Here is an 18,609-nt window from a genome sequence, read left to right on the forward strand (position 1 = left end):
CTACACGGAGTAAACTACTTTTTTTTATTTTAGCTTCCAGCAAATAGAAACATGTTACCATCTCCAAGAAATTAGAATGTTACACAAGAGAAGATTGTAATATGGAATTCGTGTTGTAACTGGCCTTCTGATAAGTATTTTCTTCTTGCGCGAATCAACTTTTTCCCAATCAAGATAACTAATGCTTGATGAAACACTGTGCCAAACATTTGACAGTTTGGAAGGTACTGTTTGTAACTTCAGTTTTTCCGTGAAATTACATCTGCTGGAATTTATAGCTTCCTGTGATGAAGGCTTGATTATTTGTTTACATCATTGCCTCCAACGTCTTCTTATGGATGTAATAATCTCAAATATGCACAATCAAGTCATTTCCAATATTCAAATGTCACTTGGGATTTTATATATGCTCACAAAACTGAAGTATATGCATTGGATTTAAAGCCAATGCATATACTTCAGGTTTTCTGAGCAAATGTATGCAGCCGTACAAACATGGAATTCTTCAAATCTATATTAAAAAATATCCAGCAAGGTATATAATAATAAAAGTCTTGGAAATAAAGGAGAAAACGGGACCTAGATAACTTTCCCATATAACATAAGTGAGCAGGACACGAAGGGCTGTTTTTTTTTTCCCGACAAAGAATCAGTCCAGTGATTCGAATCATCCAATTAGCGAGAGAACTGCCTTTTGTCACTCCGTCCTTTGTTGACATGCTTAAAGATTTTGGACTTGTGCACATTCTTGGATTTCTGGTAACCAAAACCACCGCCGCCGCCTCGCTTTTGCAGCTTTGCACCTTTACTGCCGTGGACATCTAAGGAAAAGTGCCGGGTTAAGGAGAACACTGTTCGAATCATTTTACATTGCTCCACAAGTGGTGCAATACAGGTGCTAAAAGCATACACACACACACACAGGTTTAAAGACGTCTAAAAATGCAATCTAATTACAAATTAGCAACACATTTGACCTGCATCACATGAGCGAAAAGGATACTAAGATCAACGTAGGGTGGGACTTTGAATCCAAAAGACAACGCCACCATGAGGAGGTTAAGTGTGTTGACGCTGTAGATCTGCTTGAGCGAGTGCGAGTCGTAAGCCCTCACGTAAGACTTGTAGGCCTCTTGCGCCGACTTGTGAAGATAGTAGTTCTTCTCGATCAGTTTCTCCAACTAAGCAAGAAGAGAATTTAAACATTATATCTTTGAGATCTGATCTGCTCAGCTACTCAAAGCGCGAGATTGCTTACCTGGGACTGGATATCTGAGATTTTACTCCAGGAAAATTCAAACTCACTCAGGGGGACCTGCAGAACACCGCACACTTATGTTACTCTCGATCATAAGCACGGGGGCCGAAATACTATCAGGCAGCACCAAATCCTCTCTTTACCTTGGCCTGCTTGAGGAAGCGCAGGAATCCAAGTTCCTCCGGTCGGAGGATGAGGAGTGCGTGGCCTCTGCCGTTGATGCCTCGAGCCGTTCTGCCCACTCTGTGGATGTATTCCTGTGGGCGGGAGGTAGACTTTACTGGGCAATAGTTCTCCTTTTGCAGAAGCTTGATGAGGTTAGAAGGGAAAACTGGTGAGCTGCCCCCACCTCCAGTATACTGTATCACTAATGCTGTGTGTTTTCTGTGTTTAGTAGGGCCCGGCCAAAACCCGATTCCGATATTTGGCAAAATAAAACAACCGATTATATATATACTGTATTCATGATGGGCATTTCCTTCTTTTCATTACACAAGCTACCAAAAGCTTCCTCAAAGTGGCATGGCCCTACAAGAAGTGAATGTGCGGTGAAAAGCAAGTCCATGAAGTTAGGCATTGATTGGTGGGAGGCCTGTTTTTGCATTTCATTTCTATTAGCTCACTGGAACAAAAACTGCCGCACACTACACCGGGGAGTGATTGTTGACGTAACCTCAATTGTAATTGATGTGGTGTAGGGGGTGTTTGGGAAGTGGGAAACAAACAAAGTATGACCATGAACTGAAGAGAACACAGTAATGGATCGGAGAAGTCGAGAATAATAGTCATCACGAGACCTTGGGGTCATCTGGGGGGTCGTATTGGACGATCCAATCCACCTCTGGGATGTCCAGGCCTCGAGCTGCCACGTCAGTACAGAGCAGAATGCCCGAGTCTGCGTTGCAGAACTGGAAGAAGGTGGTGGTGCGTTTGGTCTGCTTCTGCTTGCCCTGAGTGGTGGAGAAAACTAGCGTTGGCAGATCTGCCACTATGGCCGATCGAAGCAGGAGCGGCGGATGTCCAGGCTTACGTGGATGGCCATTACAGGGAGGTCGATGTAGTTGAGGAGCTCGTAGTGGAATTTGACAGACATGCAGGAAGAGAAGAAGACCATGAGCTTCTTCTTACGGTTCTTCTTCAGAAAGGTGAAGAGCAACAGGAAGCGCTTCTCTGACGGACACACTACATAGCCCTGGAGTAACGAAAGGAGACCTTCATGGAGGAGGAGGCCAGGCACATCGGTAAACGGTCGTGCCATCAACATACCTGCTCCAAACCATCGACGGTGGCGTTGTCCTTGTTGTCATCCACCCCGACATAGAGCGGCTCTTTCTTCAGAGAAATACGAGCCAAGTCCTCCACCTTACGAGTCTGTGTCGCTGAAAACAGCATGGTCTGTCTTCTCTCTAACACCAAAGACACAACAACCATCATTTATTTTGATTCAACATGCCATATAGTGATCTTAATATGCATGGTATAAAATGGATAGTGATAATATTTCATGGTTTCCAAAGACTGATCTACTCGTACATTATCCTTCCCCCAAAATGTATCAAAACACACTGTACATAAAAAACTAACGACAACACATCAGAGAGTCCTGAATAAAGAAACATGAAACAAGTATTTTGCTGGCACAGTATGGGCCTGCTTGATGATCAGCAAAATAACTTTTGAGAATTTACTATACAGCGGTGCCTTGAGATACAAGTGACTCAGCTTTCAAACGGCCAAGTTCTGCTAACACTCTCGAGTGAAAACTTGAAATACGACCACTGTATGGTGGCAAGGGACTCAACTTACTTCACAAGTCGCAGTTTGCCAGATATACTTTGTAAATATTCCCCCAAAAAAGAAGTTTATTGCCAGACTCAGGTGAAGGTTACTGTCAAACTAAAAATGAAACAGAATTACAGTACACATTGTCCATTTAAAGCAACCACATAGCCTCCGCTACCTGAATGCTAACACAATGGGAAACTCCATAGGCACACGGGCTAACAGTTAGCATCAACCGGCATGTGGCGGTGTTGTTACCCTTTGAGTCATGGATATCTGAACACAAACAGTGTTGTAAAACGTGCAGACAGACCATATCAATATATATGGGTATATATTCTTTATCCTCTGCAAAGAAAGACTAATAGTACCGTACTGACAAAGAAGCAGAGTCACCAGTATAGTATTTTTATCTGATCAAAGCGCACACATCAAAATGAGTAGCACAATTGAAAGAGTGCAACAAAAACAGGTCAAATTCTTTTCAATTCTGTTTTCTGGGGCGACAGCTGTCAGCTCTATTAGGATGTTGAAGACGTGCATTGTAGTTGCTCAACCCAGCGGCGAAGCTTTCAAATGACTATTTCGTCAACCCTGAGACAGTAACGCTCATAACCAGATATATTGCCACAATGTCGGGAGGGAAAAATGGAAAGTGGACTAAAAATTGTAAGATGAAAAGTCTGCGTGACAAATATTTTGTGTTAGCAACACTGATGAGCCTAAGGAATTACAATACAGTAGAAGACGCTACATTTTAGCAAAAACAAGCAAAGAAATATATAAACGGAAAAACAATCTTACTGGGGAGAAGCTTTATGATCTGCTTGAGTTCCTCCTCGAAGCCCACCTCCAAGATGCGATCAGCTTCATCAATAATCAAACACTGCAAGTTCTTGAACATGAAGCCCGCTGTGTTCTAAGGATACACGGGTCATTGAAAACATTACCGCACAGGGAAGGAGTACGACAGATGCGCGGAAAGAATATCGTTATTACATGAAGGAAGAAGGAAAGTATACATAGACTCAAGCAAAATTGGGCATAAGAATAAACAGAAGGGTGTTTCCTCTTAGTTCAACAGGGGAGCAATGTATCTGGAGTGTTTCATTTTGTTTGGAAGCAGCACTTTTTATTCATGTTATGTTCCGTGACAGTTTTGTCTTTACATATTAATCCCAAAGGGAATAGCTTTGTTACTTTATAGATGTTATATTGTTGAACACTGAGATAACTTCTGTTCGAATTTGTGCAATAAATAAAACGGAGTTTACATGATATAAATGGATCTGCATTCTCATTGACACAGAGTGGGTAGCAGTAACTCTCAGTGATGCTACTGGTCCCCTCCATCTACATTGGCACAAACTAGCGATTCCAAATAAATTCATGCAATTAATGTTACTGAGTTGCAGAAGAATTGTGACTCCACAATGGCAGCAGACAAAAAGATAAAAGACGTCTTTGATTTTGGTTCCTTTTTTGGAAATGATCGTTGTTACGCAAAATTATTAGGTTTGTTGTTAGGACAGCTGACAGTTATTTGCCAGCTCAAGAAATCACTGGTGGTCCCTATCCATGGATGAAATGTAACTTCTGCAATCGTATACCACAGCTCACCTGGAGGTGGTCCAGCAGACGGCCTGGTGTCGCCACCAGCATGTTGACGCCATTGGCCAGTTTTTGGGCCTCCGCTGATCGGTTGCTGCCGCCCATGATCAGGCCGTAGGTGTGCACGTGGTGCGTCATCAGTTCTTTCAGCACACCGTACGTCTGCATTGCTAATTCGCGTGTCGGAGAAAGAATCACTACACCAGTCCCTGAGAGAAAAAATAATAATAATTGCAGTCTGTTAAGTAAAACCTGCATGGAATCGAATTTTGAATGTGCAACATTAAACACTGGATAACGTGAACAATTATTACCATTTCTGGGCATAAACTTGAGTTTGTAGATGAGTTCTATGGAAGGGATTAGGAAGGCCAGGGTTTTACCGCTCCCCGTCTTGGCAGCGGCCAGCACATCTCTGTCCATCAAAACAAACAGAATCAACAAAGTCTAGGTTAATCATCTTCTTTTCCTTTGGGCTTGTCCCGTTAGGGGTCGCCACAGCTACGTCATCCTTTTCCATGTAAGCCTATCTCCTGCATCCTCCTCTCGAACACCAACTGCCATCATGTCTTCCCTCACAACAGCCATCAACCTTCTCCTTGGTCTTCCTCTAGCTCTCTTGCCTGGCAGCTCCATCTTTCTACCAATATACTCACTATTTCTCCTCTGGACGTGCCCAAACCATCCAAGTACGCTCTCTCTAACTTTGTCTCCAAAACATCGAACCTTGGCTCTCCCTCTGATGAGATGATTTCTAATTTTATCCAACCTCAACATCTTCATTTCCGCCACCTCCAGCTCTGCTTCCTGTTTTCTCTTCCGTGCCACTGTCTCTAATCCGTACACCATGGCTGGCCTCACCACTGTTTTATAAACTTTGCCCTTCATCCCAGCAGAGACTCTTCTGTCACATAACACACCTGACACCTTCCTCCACCCGTTCCAACCTGCTTGGACCCGTTTCTTCACTTCCTGACCACACACACCATTGCTCTGGACGGTGGACCCCAAGTATTTAAAGCCCTCTACCCTTGCTATCTCTTCTCCCTTTCGCCTCATTCTTCCCCCACCACCCCTCTCATTCATGCACATATATTCTGTTTTACTTCGGCTAATCTTCATTCCTCTTCTTTCCAGTGCATGCCTCCATCTTTCCAACTGTTCCTCCACCTGCTCCCTGCTTTCACTGCAGATCACAATGTCATCCGCAAACATCATGGTCCACGGGGATTCCAGTCTAATCTCATCTGTCAGCCTATCCATCACCACTGCAAAAAGGAAGGGGCTCAGGGCTGATCCCTGATGCAGTCCCACGTCCACCTTAAATTCTTCTGTCACACCGACAGCACACCTCACCGCTGTTCTGCTGCCCTCATACATGTCCTGTACTATTCTAACATACTTCTCTGCCACTCCAGACTTGCGCATGCAGTACCACAGTTCCTCTCTGGGTACTCTGTCATACGCTTTCTCTAGATCTACAAAGACACAATGTAGCTCCTTCTGACCTTCTCTGTACTTTTCCATCAACATCCTCAAGGCAAATATTGCATCTGTTGTACTCTTTCTAGACATGAAACCATACTGTTGCTCGCAAATACTCACTTCTGTCCTGAGTCTAGCCTCCACTACTCTTTCCCATAACTTCATTGTGTGGCTCATCAACTTTATTCCTCTATAGTTGCCACAGCTCTGCACGTCACCTTTGTTAATAACAGCTGCAATTTATTGTAACTCTGTAAGCATAGGCATTTGCATTGACAGTTCAGTGGCGCCCCAGTTACTTTGAAAAAACTAGTCAGTTAGCTGCTTATTTGACTTTAAAAGTAACTTAGTTACTTTACTGATGATACTTACAAGCTCCAGAATGACAACTTGAAATAATAATTGAAATATTAGTGCATATTGCATAGCCTGAAGGTAATTTAAATAAGACGGCGCAGACTGCTCTGCTGAAGAGCTTCACTTCAGAAAGAAATAGACAGTCATCACTCGCTCACAGCAGTGAGCAACGAGGGATGTAACTAAACAACATTCACTCACAAGTACATGCAACAAAAGTAATAGTTAACAAATAAGAAAAATAAAGGTGGTGGATGAAACGCACACTATTCCTCACTAAAGACACACAATGAACAACTGTACGTAATGGAACGTGATAAAAACGAATGAGTCGTGAGGCATGCTGGGATGCCGTCAACTTCGCCGACACGACGGAATAATCGACCCACAATGCATTGCATGCTTAAGTGGGAACCATTTTTGGTAAACAAAGCAGGAACATTATTTGATAACATGGCAGGTTAATATTACAGCATAACTGGAGCAGCAACGAGTACGCAGGTACTACGAGTACCTCAAGTAAAAAAAATACATTAAAAAATGCCCAAGGGATTCTCTCTGCCTCTGGAAATGGTTCATTTTATTGTGAAGCTCAAGGGACGCATGGAAATTAATCTGGCACTACGTGCTCACGTCACCTAGGAAGTAGGAGGCGGAAGCATACCTATTTGGTTGATGGAGTGGGAACGTGCCAACAACGAAGAGAGAAGCAACACGAGGGGGAAAAAAAGACAACCAAGATGTGCGAGCATTTCTTTCTGAATGACAGGGCGAGCGCCGTGACGTGTAATCGTAACACGGACGTTGCTCTCCACCGAAGATACCCGTATGAAGCAGTGTAGGACCCCATGCAAGATCAATTAAACGTGCAAATCATTGAGATTCATGTTAATGTAACTTTACAACACAATGTTAGCACGCGGAGGGCTAGGTCTACGTTAATTGTGACGACCGTCAAATTTGTGGCTACTTTATAATGGTGGCGACAACAGATTGCCCGCCACCATATTACTTTACACAGTGCATACTTGTAATAATAATATTTAGAAAATTAATAATACAAGAAAGAACTTGTAAGTTTTGCTCAGGCAAAACTTGTTACATATGGTCAGTGTACTGTCAACTAATCTGTAAGAAGCTACATTTTCAGTCACGTGGGTGGAAAAACTTGGTCAGAGCGGACGCAAGAGTAAAATGGGTCATGTACCCCAACAGGAGGAGGGATTTAGTTTTGTCAAAGAAAGGAAACATTTGTGTTTCCTCTTGAGGTGTCTCCATTTTAGTCTAAACACTTCAAAAATTTCTCGTCATGAAAAAAAATAAAAACTGTCTAATTCCAATGCAGCTGGTCTGTCAAACGCACAGCCATGAACCTACTGTATTATGTCGCATGCTAAAATGCTAGTTCCTTAGGTGAAGTTGTACAAAGGCTGTTCACACTTTTTTTTTTTTAATCAATGCCTTATGCTTTTGACAAGAAATGTTAAGTTTAAACAGAAATGTATTCATAGTGTTCAAACTTGCCCCACTGAAAATGTTTCTCGTGCTACGAACAAATGGTTCGTAAGTAGAGTCAATTCACGAGTTAAAAAAAATGCAGAATCAGAATTTCTACATTTAAAGGAATTTTTTTTTTTTTTTTTTTTTAAAGACTTATTCTGCTTTTTAAATGTTGTTTTTTTTTTACTGCCATTATTGGCTCGTTTACATCCTCACAAATAGCCAGTGGGGATACAGACCCCAAGTGTTAGCATTACTTTCTAGTCAAAAAAATTGTTTGCCGCTATGCACAAAAAATAAATAAACTTGCGATTATATAAAAATGGCTGATTTTTTAAATTTTTAAACCTGTCCTGTTCCGCTGCATGGCCTAGCAGAATGGTGGCTCTGTATGCCTTTGTGCTGGAACAGTTTTGCTGTGTCTGAAATACTCCCTCTGCTTATTTTTGTATTATTCTGATGTTTATTGAAAATGCAGCTGGACAGAAAAGGGTTTTATGGGACAGAGGAGACAAGGGGACTAGGGGTGAAAACCACAGCAGAACAATAGTGAGAAGTCAAAAAAAAAAAAAAAAAAAAAAAAAAAAAAACGAATATAATACATTGGTTACAAGTAACTACCCGAGAATTGGACACCCACCTTCCCTCCAGCAGCGGCCGAATGCTTTTGTGCTGGATCTCGGTCATGTGTTCAAATCCCATCTCCTTCACCCCTTTCAGTGTGCTTTCACTCACCAGTTCGGCGAGAGAAGCGAAAGACGTGTCCTCAAACGCTCCTGACACAAAGACCGACAGATTAGAGCTGCAACTAGTTGACAAAATACATTTAGCAATACTGTACAATCAATGTGTACTTGCAGTTGGTCTCGTCAGAGGAATTAGGGGTGAGACTCCTCTCACCTCAAAGACAACCACAAAAGTTTATGTGCGCCTTGACTGACACCCGTTTCATGATGGAAAACATTGAAAGGGCAACACTTAAAGGCAATGGTCTTCATGTGTCTAAAAAGGAAACATGAGGCTCTCTGCACATCACGTCACTCAAGTAAGAGTACTGTTACTTGACAATAACGTGACTCAAGTAAAAGTAATCCTCCCAAAAATTCCTTAAGAGTAAAAAGTACACAGTGAAATAATTACCCAAGTACTGAGGAATTAGTAACTTCTGATTTTTGAACCACAGCATGAACATCAAGAAAATAAAATGGTAACGACAACCTTTCCAACATGGTGCCCACGTAAGCGCGACGAGCAGCCGGGCTAGCTTATCTCGTGTTAATACCTATGCCCGCGAAGCCCAAGAGAAGACGTAGTGTGAGGTCCTGTGACTTTCTTGTGTCGCGCTGAAATTGGATTGGCGCAAACAGCGCCCAATGAGGAAGTCGTAGTCTCGCGCACGAAATAGTTGATAAGCAATAATTGACAAATAAAAGTAGCGAGCGACATTTAGAAAATTGTAACGGAGTGAAAGTGCCGTTACTTCTTAGCAGAAGCGGCCCAAGTGTATTTTCTGGTCTCGTCAATTCCTGTGACTTATCCAAAGCAGGTCCCGAGCGCAGAGGATATGATTAGCCGCCCGATTAATCGGTCAGGCCAGAGAAATCAGTATAGGTGTCAAAAATACACAAATGGAATCAATACAGCAGCATGTAATGTCCCCGCCTCTTGCATAAAGTCAGCTGGGACAGGCTCCAGCTCACCCGCGAACCTGGAAAATGGATGGTGGAAAAATGACAATTACCTGTCAAGCCAGCTGGTAGCTCAGGTGGATCCTCCTCCTCAACATCCCCCTCCTGCTCCTCCGGTTTGACAGTTTCCTCCTCCTCTTCCTCCAGCTTACTTCCGTCATTCTCCCCATTTACTTTGTGTTGAGTTTTGGGCTTTTTCTCAGCTAAGATAAGGTTCATGACATCCATATGAGCAATAGTAGTTAACAGTGCATTTTTGCATAATTGTTCATGAAAGATTATAGCACTCCTCGTCACTTTAAACTGCTCAAATTTCCAGAGGACTCTGCACTATTCACGCAATTGTCACTGTATCAGAATATCGCTCTATTTGCCATTTCAAACTGCTCTAAATTGCCTGAGGACTCTGCATCATTTGCACAATTGTATCAGCATTACCGGTGACCTTTCATTGCTCAGCGACTCACCGTAGTTTTTGAAATACAAATAAAGATGATTCAGATTCTGACTACAGCACAGGGTTCGTTTACCTGGTGATTCAGCCGTGAGGAGCACCTTTCTTTTCTTTTTTTTCTTTTGCTTTGCACAGTTTTCCCCTGCACCTGTTTGAATATCAAGTGGTTCTTCGTTCTGCTGTTCCTGGACGAGTTTAGTTTCAGCGTTGCAAGCTTCTTGAGAGCCTTTCTTGTCCACTCCGTGTGACCTCGCTGCGGAAAAAGTTGAATCACGTGAGCTCCTGACAATACTGATGTACTTCACTTGAAATGAATGGTTAATGTTGACGTAATTACAGTGCATTGCTTGAAATGACGATGTTACTTCTGTTAGTATTAGTTCTGTGGATGCTTAAACCCACACAACTGGATGGTTACAAAACCTCTCGTTCACTTCCGTACATGATAGTAGCCAAACATGGATTGCGGCCAGTTACGAGCTCATTTACCACTGAAATATGAGTTATTCGTTTTTTGATACTTTAGAATCTAAAATATAAATCATACCGTGAAAAGCTAATGAAGCTAACAGTCGCTGCCAAGAACAGTAACATCGCACTTTAACGTCACACTACTTACTAGACTCTTCGTCCTCTGTGTGCTTCTTTAGTAGCTTGCGCTCTTTGTTTTTTTCATTTCTTCTCGTGATTTTCTTACGGATAAGCTTCATCTGTAAATCGGCCATGTTGACCACAGAACCACACGTGTATGCGGACAGAACTCAAGACAGGACCCGAAGACAGAAGCACACTGAGAGTTGCCTGAATAAAAATGTCAAAGCCCCCACAAGGTGACGTGCAAAATGCCTAGTGGAAATACCAAAAATGTGAGAAACAAGTCTTGGGAGAAATTTATTACATGTAACGAGATTGTATAATTTGATTACAAAATGTATGTAATTGTAATTCATTAAATTACTGGGAGAAAATGTATAGTTAAAATACAGTTTATTTTGGAAATTTCCATGATTATATCTTTACCTACGTTTGAAAAATGGCTGCAAACACAGATATGTATAGGTAGATAAGACACGCCCATTTAAAACTCCGTGCCGACAGCGATGTAAAGCTAGGAAGGTCAAAAGATCAAGGATGTCGGTACATTGTGCTGCATACGGTTGCGTAAAAGGCCGTACAATTACGACAAGGAAACCGGGAGTCCCTTTCACTTATAAATAACAAGGGGGGCAATTTTTCACGCAGGGGTCAAATTCTTCAGCCTTAATGTTGACTATCATAGCTATGCACATGACACAGTTCACACACTTGCAGTATCTCCAGATGACTACAGTTCAATTGAGGTCTTGTGTCACAGTCTAAAACAGATAAATAACTGGATGAGCCAAAACTTTCTTCAATTAAAGCACAACAAAACTCGAGATCATTGTTTTTGTCAGAGAAGAAAATCCTGAAGGAGAATGTTCAGCTATCAGTTTGTGACCTCAAACTGAAGCGCACTCGGGTTCTGCAGCAGGATAAGGATCCAAAACACACCAGCAAGTCAACTTCTGAATGGCTTAAAAAACAAAATGAAGGTTTGAGAGAGTCTAAGTCGGGACTTGAATCCGATGGAAATGAACTAAAAAAGGTCGTTCGTGTTCGAAAACCCTCCATTTTTGCTGAATTGAAACAATTCTGCAAGGAAGAAAGGGGCCAAAATATCTCCACACAGATGTGAAAGACTCGTTGCCAGTTATAGAAAACGCATGATTTCACTTGTTGCTGCTGAAGATGGCCCAACCAGTTATTAGGGTTAGGGGGCCATTACTTTTTCACACAGGGCCCTGTAACTGAATAGGTTTTTTTTGGGGCCCTAATAAATGAAATCACAATTTAAAAACAGCATTTAAAGTTCACTTGGGTTATATTTTCCTAATATTTACATTTGTTTCACGATCTTAAACATTAAAGTGGAGAAACTATTCAAAAATCTAAGAATTTGGGGAAGTGGGCAATATGTTTTGACGCTACTGTATATCCATCCATCCATTTTCTACACTGCTCATCCTCACTGTGGTCGCGGGCGTGCTGGAGCTAATCCCAGCTATCATCGGGCAGGAGGCGGGGTACACCCTGAACTGGTTGCCAGCCAATCGCAGGACACATACAAACAAACAACCATTTGCACTCACGTTTTTAGGTAACTAAAAATCGTTTAGGGGGCTTAAGATTGTTTTTTGGGGGGGGGGCTACAAAAAAATTGGGCCTCACCACATACAACCAAATATATATATATTAATTTTTTTGGGGGGGGGGGGGGGGGGGTGAGGCGGTCTTCAGCCCCCCCTAAAATAGTCCTAGCGACGCCACTGATGTGCTGTGAACAATAATACAGTTGATGATGAACAATAATATGAACGCAACACTTGTTTTTGCTCCCATTTTTCATAAGGTGAAACATTTCCAAGAATTTCTATGTACTCAAAAGGCCCATTTCTCGAAAATATTGTTTACAAATCAGTCTCAAGCTGCGTTAGTTTGCCAAGGTGATCCGCCTCACATGTGGCATATCAAGACGTTGATTAGTGTGATTATTGCACAGGTGTGCCTTAAGATGCCCACAATAAAGGACCAATTGCATGCATTTGTGAACAATGTTTGAGGAAAAATAGACCTTTTTGCACATAAAGTCTTAATTTTTTTCCCCCTCATTAATGTACACACAATTAATTCATCTTCTATTCTGCTTATCCTCACAAGGGTCGCGGGCGTGCTGGAGCCTATCCCAGCTATCTCCGGGCGAGAGGCGGGGTACACCCTGAACTGGTCGCCAGCCAATCGCAGGGCACATAGAAACAAACAACCATTCACACTCAAATTCATACCTATGGGCAATTTACAGTTTCCAATTAATGCATGTTTTTGGGATGTGGGAGGAAACCGGAGTACCCGGAGAAAACCTACACAGGCATAGGGAGAACATGCAAACTCCACACAGGCGGGGCCGGGATTTGAACCCCGCTCCTCAGAACTGTGAGGCAGATGTGCTAACCAGTCTTCCCCGTGCCGCCAAACCCCATACTGGCAGGAAAAAAAACAGTAAATGTCTTATAAAAGAAAAACTGAACTATCACACAGCCATAAATAAGTATTCAGAGCCTTTGCTCAGCATTTAGTAGAAGCACCCTTTTGGCACTGTCTTGTTAGAAGTTGAACCTTTGGCCCAGTCTGAGGTCCTGAGCACTCTGGAGAAGGTTTTCGTCCAGGATATCCCTGTACTTGGCGGCATTCATCTTTTCTTCGATTGCTACCAGTCGTCCTGTCCCTGCAGCTGAAAAACACCCCACAGCATGATGCTTCCACCACCATGCTTCACTGCTGGGACTGTATTGACCAGGTGAAGAGCAGTGCCCGCTTTTCTCCACACATGCCACTTAGAATTAAGGCCAACAATTTCTATCTTGGTCTCATCAGACCAGAGAATCTTATTGGTCACCATCTTGGGAGTCCGTCAGGTGTTTTTTTTAGCAAACTCCACGCGGGCTTTCACGTGTCTTGCGCTGAGGAGAGGCTTCCGTCGGGCCACTCCGCCATAAAGCCCCGACTGGTGGAGGGCTGCAGTGATGGTCGACTTTCTAGAACCTTCTCCCATCTCCTGACTGCAACTCTGGAGCTCAGCCACAGTGAACTTTGTGACCCTAGTGAGGATAAGCGGTATGGAAAATGGATGGATGGATAAGTGCTGAAAACATATGCAAAGACATTAACAATAATAGTGCTGAATTGTTGAGATATATGGCTTCCAACGATAGATGGGAATGGTCTGATAACCTCGTTTGGCCACACGGTGGCGTGTCTTCTAACAATATAGGTGTATCAATATCAAGTTATCACAATCAAGATCATTTCTGAGAAGAGTTCCATTTTTTTTCAACACATAATGACATGTCATGACAGATTCCGGTCAGTATTATGCACATTCTTTGACATGATTTGTTTAATAACAGTGATCCAAACACGGTGACAGAATTGTCACAGAACAGCAAGTGTCTCATCCTCTGTCTTGACCGTGCGTGGATCTATTTCTAATTTGATCTCAGAAGCATGAATCATAGCCTGAGGGACATTTCTATTCATGTCTTCAAGTGTTTGACCTGCTTGGGTCCTGCAAATCCTCCTCATGTGCTTTACAGGTCCCCTGTTCTTTCTCTTCAAAACCCTCTGCAAGCATGTTTGAGGCCTCGAGGAGCTCGGGAGCTGTGCGTTTTCTCCTTGGTGCGTCAAGGAAACCGGAATACGCCTCTGCACGTCCTCCTCCACCGCTTTGAACACCAAGTCGGTGATATCTCGGCGAAGTCGGATAAGTACCATGCTGTCTTTAATCTGACGCATATCTGCCAGCATGACATTTACAAACTGGCTTAATACATCATGATTTGGTAGATTTGCTGTCGCCAATTGATCGTGAACATCAGGTGAGTCTTTGTCGTGATGAGGTTCAAAGCTCAAGGACATGGTCTCTGCGTGACGAGGTTGTGCATTTGCACAGTAGGAAGGAGGGTTTGAGGTGGATGCCTCAGATGGAAATTCCTCATTTGGATCTTGCACAGCCTCGTCATCGTCCAACGGGCTCCCAAATGTACTTGTACCCGTCTCATGATCATTACTCCCCTCAGTCTCAAGCTCTCCCTCTTCGTCCTCGTGATCATCGGACTTATCCTCCTACGACAAAGTTGATTGGAAAATTACAAATCAGCAGTCCAACATTTGCAGGATAACACGATGCACTGGTTTCTACTTACCGGATAGGAATCGCCGCGTCTGCGAACGATGTAGGGTCTCAGGAAATCCAGTTTCTCTCTCAGCATCCTTTGCTGGAAAGTGTTGACCCTCTCTGGGTGCCACAACACCCTTCCATATTGAGTCCGCAGAGACCTTGATCTTCTGACAACATCACAGACTGGAGTGAAGAAGTGAAAATAAACACGGTAAATGTCACCGAATAAGCAACTCAAACGTTACCATGTACAATGTTGTATGTAAATGGCAATTCAACATGTGTCTCGTGACACTATAGTACACTTCTAATCATTAAGGGTAATCCTATTTGCCATGTTTAATGGTTGACAAAATGTTAAATGTTGCCTCCAACTCTATCTGCATCGCACAGATCCCTGATGTACACGCCAAATAGGACAAGAAGTATCATGAAATATTTGCGAACAAAGTAAGCCCGAAGTCCAGTCACTCGTACCAGATTTCCCGATCAACAAGGCGCACTCGGACCACAGCTTTGTCTTCATATCCCTGTCGTAGAAAGACTCCAGCGAGGAATTAAACAAACATTCGTGCCTTTTCCAGAAATCGATGAGTATGTTATCCCTTTTGGCGCCCCAGTGCGGCCCCCGAATCTGACCACGAAAATGTGCCATATCTTGTCGTTATTTAGGAAACTGTGGCGTCCGTTTCCCCACAGACCGATGACGTTCCGCTTCTTCTTTCGTTTGGCTAGACGATGGAAGACCAATACTGCCACCATCTGGTGAGGAGGCCAACCAACCAACGAACGAACATGGACTGTACGGGAATTGGTTTATTGTGGAGGGTATGTGCCCGCTGTGCCACTTAATTCTGCCAAAGCCGCTGTTTAGTGGCACATCGCAGCACAATCACTATACGGGGCAGCCGTGATGTTGTAGGTGAACAAGAACTGACGAAGACATTGTTTCCAAAAATATAAAGTTGTGAATTCAAAAGTGACGCTGTCTCCTGGTGGTGATTGACAGCAAGACAAGCGCGCCTCCGCCATCTTGCCTCTCCCTGCCGACCAGAAGCCGAGTACGGAAGTGGGAAGCGGAAACGCCACTGTGCGGGCTCGGGGTTCCGCCTGTGGACAGCTCGCCGGTCGGGTTCTTCTGCTGACACCATTTTAGCCTTTCTGTACACCGCGAAGTCGGGGAAAGATGGCTGGACGTCTACCGGCGTGCGTTGTGGACTGCGGTACAGGGTAAGACATACGTTCTACGTCCCCGGTGTTATCTAGCGCAAGGACGATACGACGCTGTCAGCAGCAGCAGCAATAACGGGGCGTGTACGTCTGCGCGTTAGCCAACGAGCCAAGTTGCGGACGGCATAGCTTTGAAACATTCGTGTTATCTAACCCTGTTAGCCTGCTTAATGGGCTTTCTTTCATGTGTTCTTTACGTGGCTTGTTTGCCAACGTCAGTCTCCGGCGATTCCGGGTAGTATTTCTTCCTTGTCGAGTACATTTCATTTAGTTTGTGATGAGCCAGCCATCATACGAAATTGTTCTCTCTCGCACCCATTTCGTTCATTGAGTAGGCCTTTTTATTTTATTTGAGCTGCACTGCCAAATTTGGCAGCTCTTTGACGTGTCGGTGCTTAGCGAGGCAACGACTTCTGAGCATGCGCAATACAGCAGTCTTTCCAGCGCACACTTCCTCCTTCATTCTTTTTAGTCCATATATGGTTATTTATTGCACCGTCCGCTTTTTGACGGTGCTTTTGAAATGTTTACTTCTTTGTCATGCCCTTTACTATTCCTCGAAGATATTATCTTATGTAATGTGGCGTTTGTTTATTTCTCGCATTTGAGGCCATTTAGTAGTGTCATATTGGGAATTTGTCATGTACCTCACCTGGCCATCTCTGTTATTTGTTCATTATTAACAGTCTGTTTTTGCAAATAACTGCATTTACCAGAATCTGCAAAGTTAAATTTAGATTGTTCTCACGTAGAGGCACTCGTCACATTGTCTGCATGCAAAAAAAATAAAAGTAAAAATAAAAATACCCCCACCACTCCCTCCCACCTTTAGTCTATTATCCACACAGGGACAGTAAAAAGTGCATTTGAGAATGAGGCTGACTTGTGCTATTTTATGCTCCTTTATTAAATGGCTTTTACTTGTCACTGCCACATGCAGATTTGCCCTATAAATCAGTTTTCTTATCAGAAAAACATCTCCGTTGTTGCAGTTTCTGCAGGCCAATGATTTTAGTGAAGTCGTTCGATTGTCCTCAAGCAATCATGATGTAAGCCAGCAGAATGGTGTTGGCTCTAAATGTTCGTAGGTTGTTGGAAGAATTGCAAGATACAGGGGATCTTGTACCTCTCCATTGATTTTTGGTTTCCAGAAACCGATATAAGAGTTTAATATGCAGATGTGATAATAATATGTTGATATATGAAAAGGCATGTTCTTTTCGTGTTTTTGGAATTTATGGAAGTATCCAGCAATTATGTTAGACCAACTAAGATCCTAATAATCATAAAACTGTAATATCTTAAATTGTCATAATTAGTTAAGTACAGCTATTTATTAACAGTAGTTTAGCACAGGAATTCATTCAACTTAGGTTTGCTTTAGTCAGTTATTGCATAAGTATCCTGTGGTGTAGTTCAGCCTGTTGAGGCAGGTTGAGGTGGGCAAGCTGGGACTGTTCAATGGTATGAAGAAAGTGAAGTATGTCTGCTGCCACATAGTATTATTTCTATGAGTTCCTTTTTTGTTGGCATAAAGCATCTGTTATAGTGCTAGTAACTGATCGTATAGTTCACTGAAACAGATGTCAGAATTGCCGTTTTAAAAAGTGCTTCCAATGCTTCATGACCTGGGATCTCGTGTTGTTTCGTTTATGAACGTTTCGGTCAGAAGAACTGACGGAGCAGTGTACTAGTATAATAAGTGATTCGTTTGTGCAAGGAACGACGTAATACGCAATGAACGTACTCATGAGTGATTTGAACCGCAAGTTCTGACGTCCTCGCGGGGATAGCGTTCACTAGCAGCCGTTTCTTCAAGCTAACGGCTAATGTTGAGTCATTCATGCACATGAAAACAAGCACACGTATTTCAAATAAATGTAAATTAATAATAAATGCATATACATACACATGCATATCATTCCTTCTGTGTCGCTAATGTGATTTAAGCTTTTTAATTCATAATAATAATAACACATTAAACTTACATAGCGCTTCTCAAGACACTCAAAGACAATTTCCACTAATCAGATAACAATAAGAGTAAGTTGAGTGAGCAGGAAGCCCGGCTGGCGGGGGCCGGCGTCAGCGACGCTGGCGAGAGCCTCGCTGGATGTAAGCGGACGCGGAAGGCTGTTCGGTAGCTGAGCTCGCTGCATGCATGTTTAAGAGTCACAACCGAAGCCGGGTGTTCGAGAGCTTGTTGAGAGAGCGGGGTAGGAGATAATTTAGCTTAGGTTTTTTTGTTTGTTTGGTTGTTTATATCTCCCCGCCTTTCCTAGTTTACAATACGTGACAAAAACAACGCATAGTCCTTCGGTGAACGTGAACCTCAGGGATGGATCATTAACTGAATGAGGACGCGCTTAAATGATTTTGTGAAAAACAACTGAACAAATCTTTTTCAAGAACTGATTCGAATGATTCAGTCAACTCAAAATAACTGCCTTGCCCAGCACTACTGGGATCTTTGGAGAGAGACTTAAAT

At 42.9% G+C, this 18,609-nt stretch overlaps 4 protein-coding genes across 10 annotated transcripts in view; 2 read left to right on the top strand and 2 right to left on the bottom strand.

Annotated features, from left to right (window-relative positions):
- Positions 1-15,874, top strand: part of LOC133487208 (glycerol kinase-like) — a 29,977-nt gene extending 14,103 nt beyond the window's left edge. The window contains exons 20-22 of one of the 6 annotated variants that reach the window (XR_009791249.1): positions 14,308-15,102; positions 15,285-15,485; positions 15,564-15,874. The gene's annotated coding sequence lies outside the window, so the exon portion shown is untranslated. Of the gene's footprint in view, positions 1-14,307 lie in introns of all 6 variants that reach the window. The other 5 variants (XR_009791248.1, XR_009791250.1, XR_009791247.1 and 2 more) reach the window with 5 other exon arrangements.
- ddx18 (DEAD (Asp-Glu-Ala-Asp) box polypeptide 18) lies at positions 11-10,927 on the bottom strand. 2 transcript variants are annotated; one of them, XM_061793408.1, is made up of 14 exons: positions 10,755-10,927; positions 10,212-10,388; positions 9,735-9,884; positions 8,634-8,769; positions 4,966-5,066; positions 4,661-4,860; positions 3,845-3,959; positions 2,525-2,664; positions 2,289-2,450; positions 2,056-2,208; positions 1,402-1,515; positions 1,259-1,315; positions 1,004-1,181; positions 11-821 (listed from the first exon to the last, which is right to left on the bottom strand). In XM_061793408.1, the coding sequence occupies exons 1-14, from the start codon at positions 10,858-10,860 to the stop codon at positions 676-678; spliced, it is 1,935 nt and encodes a 644-aa protein (XP_061649392.1). In that variant the 5' UTR covers positions 10,861-10,927; the 3' UTR covers positions 11-675. The 2 variants fall into 2 exon arrangements, with proteins under 2 accessions (XP_061649392.1, XP_061649393.1); XM_061793409.1 differs by lacking the exons at positions 2,056-2,208; positions 2,289-2,450.
- On the bottom strand, positions 11,014-15,546 carry LOC133487210 (uncharacterized). Its single transcript, XM_061793415.1, has 3 exons — positions 15,369-15,546; positions 14,917-15,074; positions 11,014-14,836 (listed from the first exon to the last, which is right to left on the bottom strand). Exons 1-3 carry the CDS (start codon positions 15,544-15,546, stop codon positions 14,147-14,149), a joined length of 1,026 nt encoding a protein of 341 aa, XP_061649399.1. The 3' UTR covers positions 11,014-14,146.
- A 106-nt stretch (positions 15,875-15,980) lies between the features above and the next one.
- The window catches only part of LOC133487209 (actin-related protein 3), a 23,595-nt gene continuing 20,966 nt past the window's right edge, over positions 15,981-18,609 (top strand). Inside the window, exon 1 of the mRNA XM_061793414.1 lies at positions 15,981-16,121. Coding sequence (XP_061649398.1) covers positions 16,078-16,121 — 44 coding nt within the window. The 5' untranslated portion in view covers positions 15,981-16,077. The remainder of the gene's footprint in view (positions 16,122-18,609) is intronic.

This window comes from Phyllopteryx taeniolatus, chromosome 12 (assembly GCF_024500385.1).
Source record: "Phyllopteryx taeniolatus isolate TA_2022b chromosome 12, UOR_Ptae_1.2, whole genome shotgun sequence".
NCBI lineage: Eukaryota > Metazoa > Chordata > Actinopteri > Syngnathiformes > Syngnathidae > Phyllopteryx > Phyllopteryx taeniolatus.

Coding starts and splice junctions, on each gene's coding strand:
- ddx18 (XM_061793408.1), bottom strand. CDS start 10,860: ATGGCCGATTTACAGATGAAGCTTATCCGTAAGAAAATCACGAGAAGA. Junction 9,885..10,211: donor CCTCACGGCTGAATCACCAG/GTAAACGAACCC, acceptor ACCTTATCTTAG/CTGAGAAAAAGCCCAAAACT. Junction 1,316..1,401: donor GCTTCCTCAAGCAGGCCAAG/GTAAAGAGAGGA, acceptor GGTGTTCTGCAG/GTCCCCCTGAGTGAGTTTGA.
- LOC133487210 (XM_061793415.1), bottom strand. CDS start 15,546: ATGGCACATTTTCGTGGTCAGATTCGGGGGCCGCACTGGGGCGCCAAA. Junction 15,075..15,368: donor CTTGTTGATCGGGAAATCTG/GTACGAGTGACT, acceptor TCTTCACTCCAG/TCTGTGATGTTGTCAGAAGA. Junction 14,837..14,916: donor GACGCGGCGATTCCTATCCG/GTAAGTAGAAAC, acceptor ACTTTGTCGTAG/GAGGATAAGTCCGATGATCA.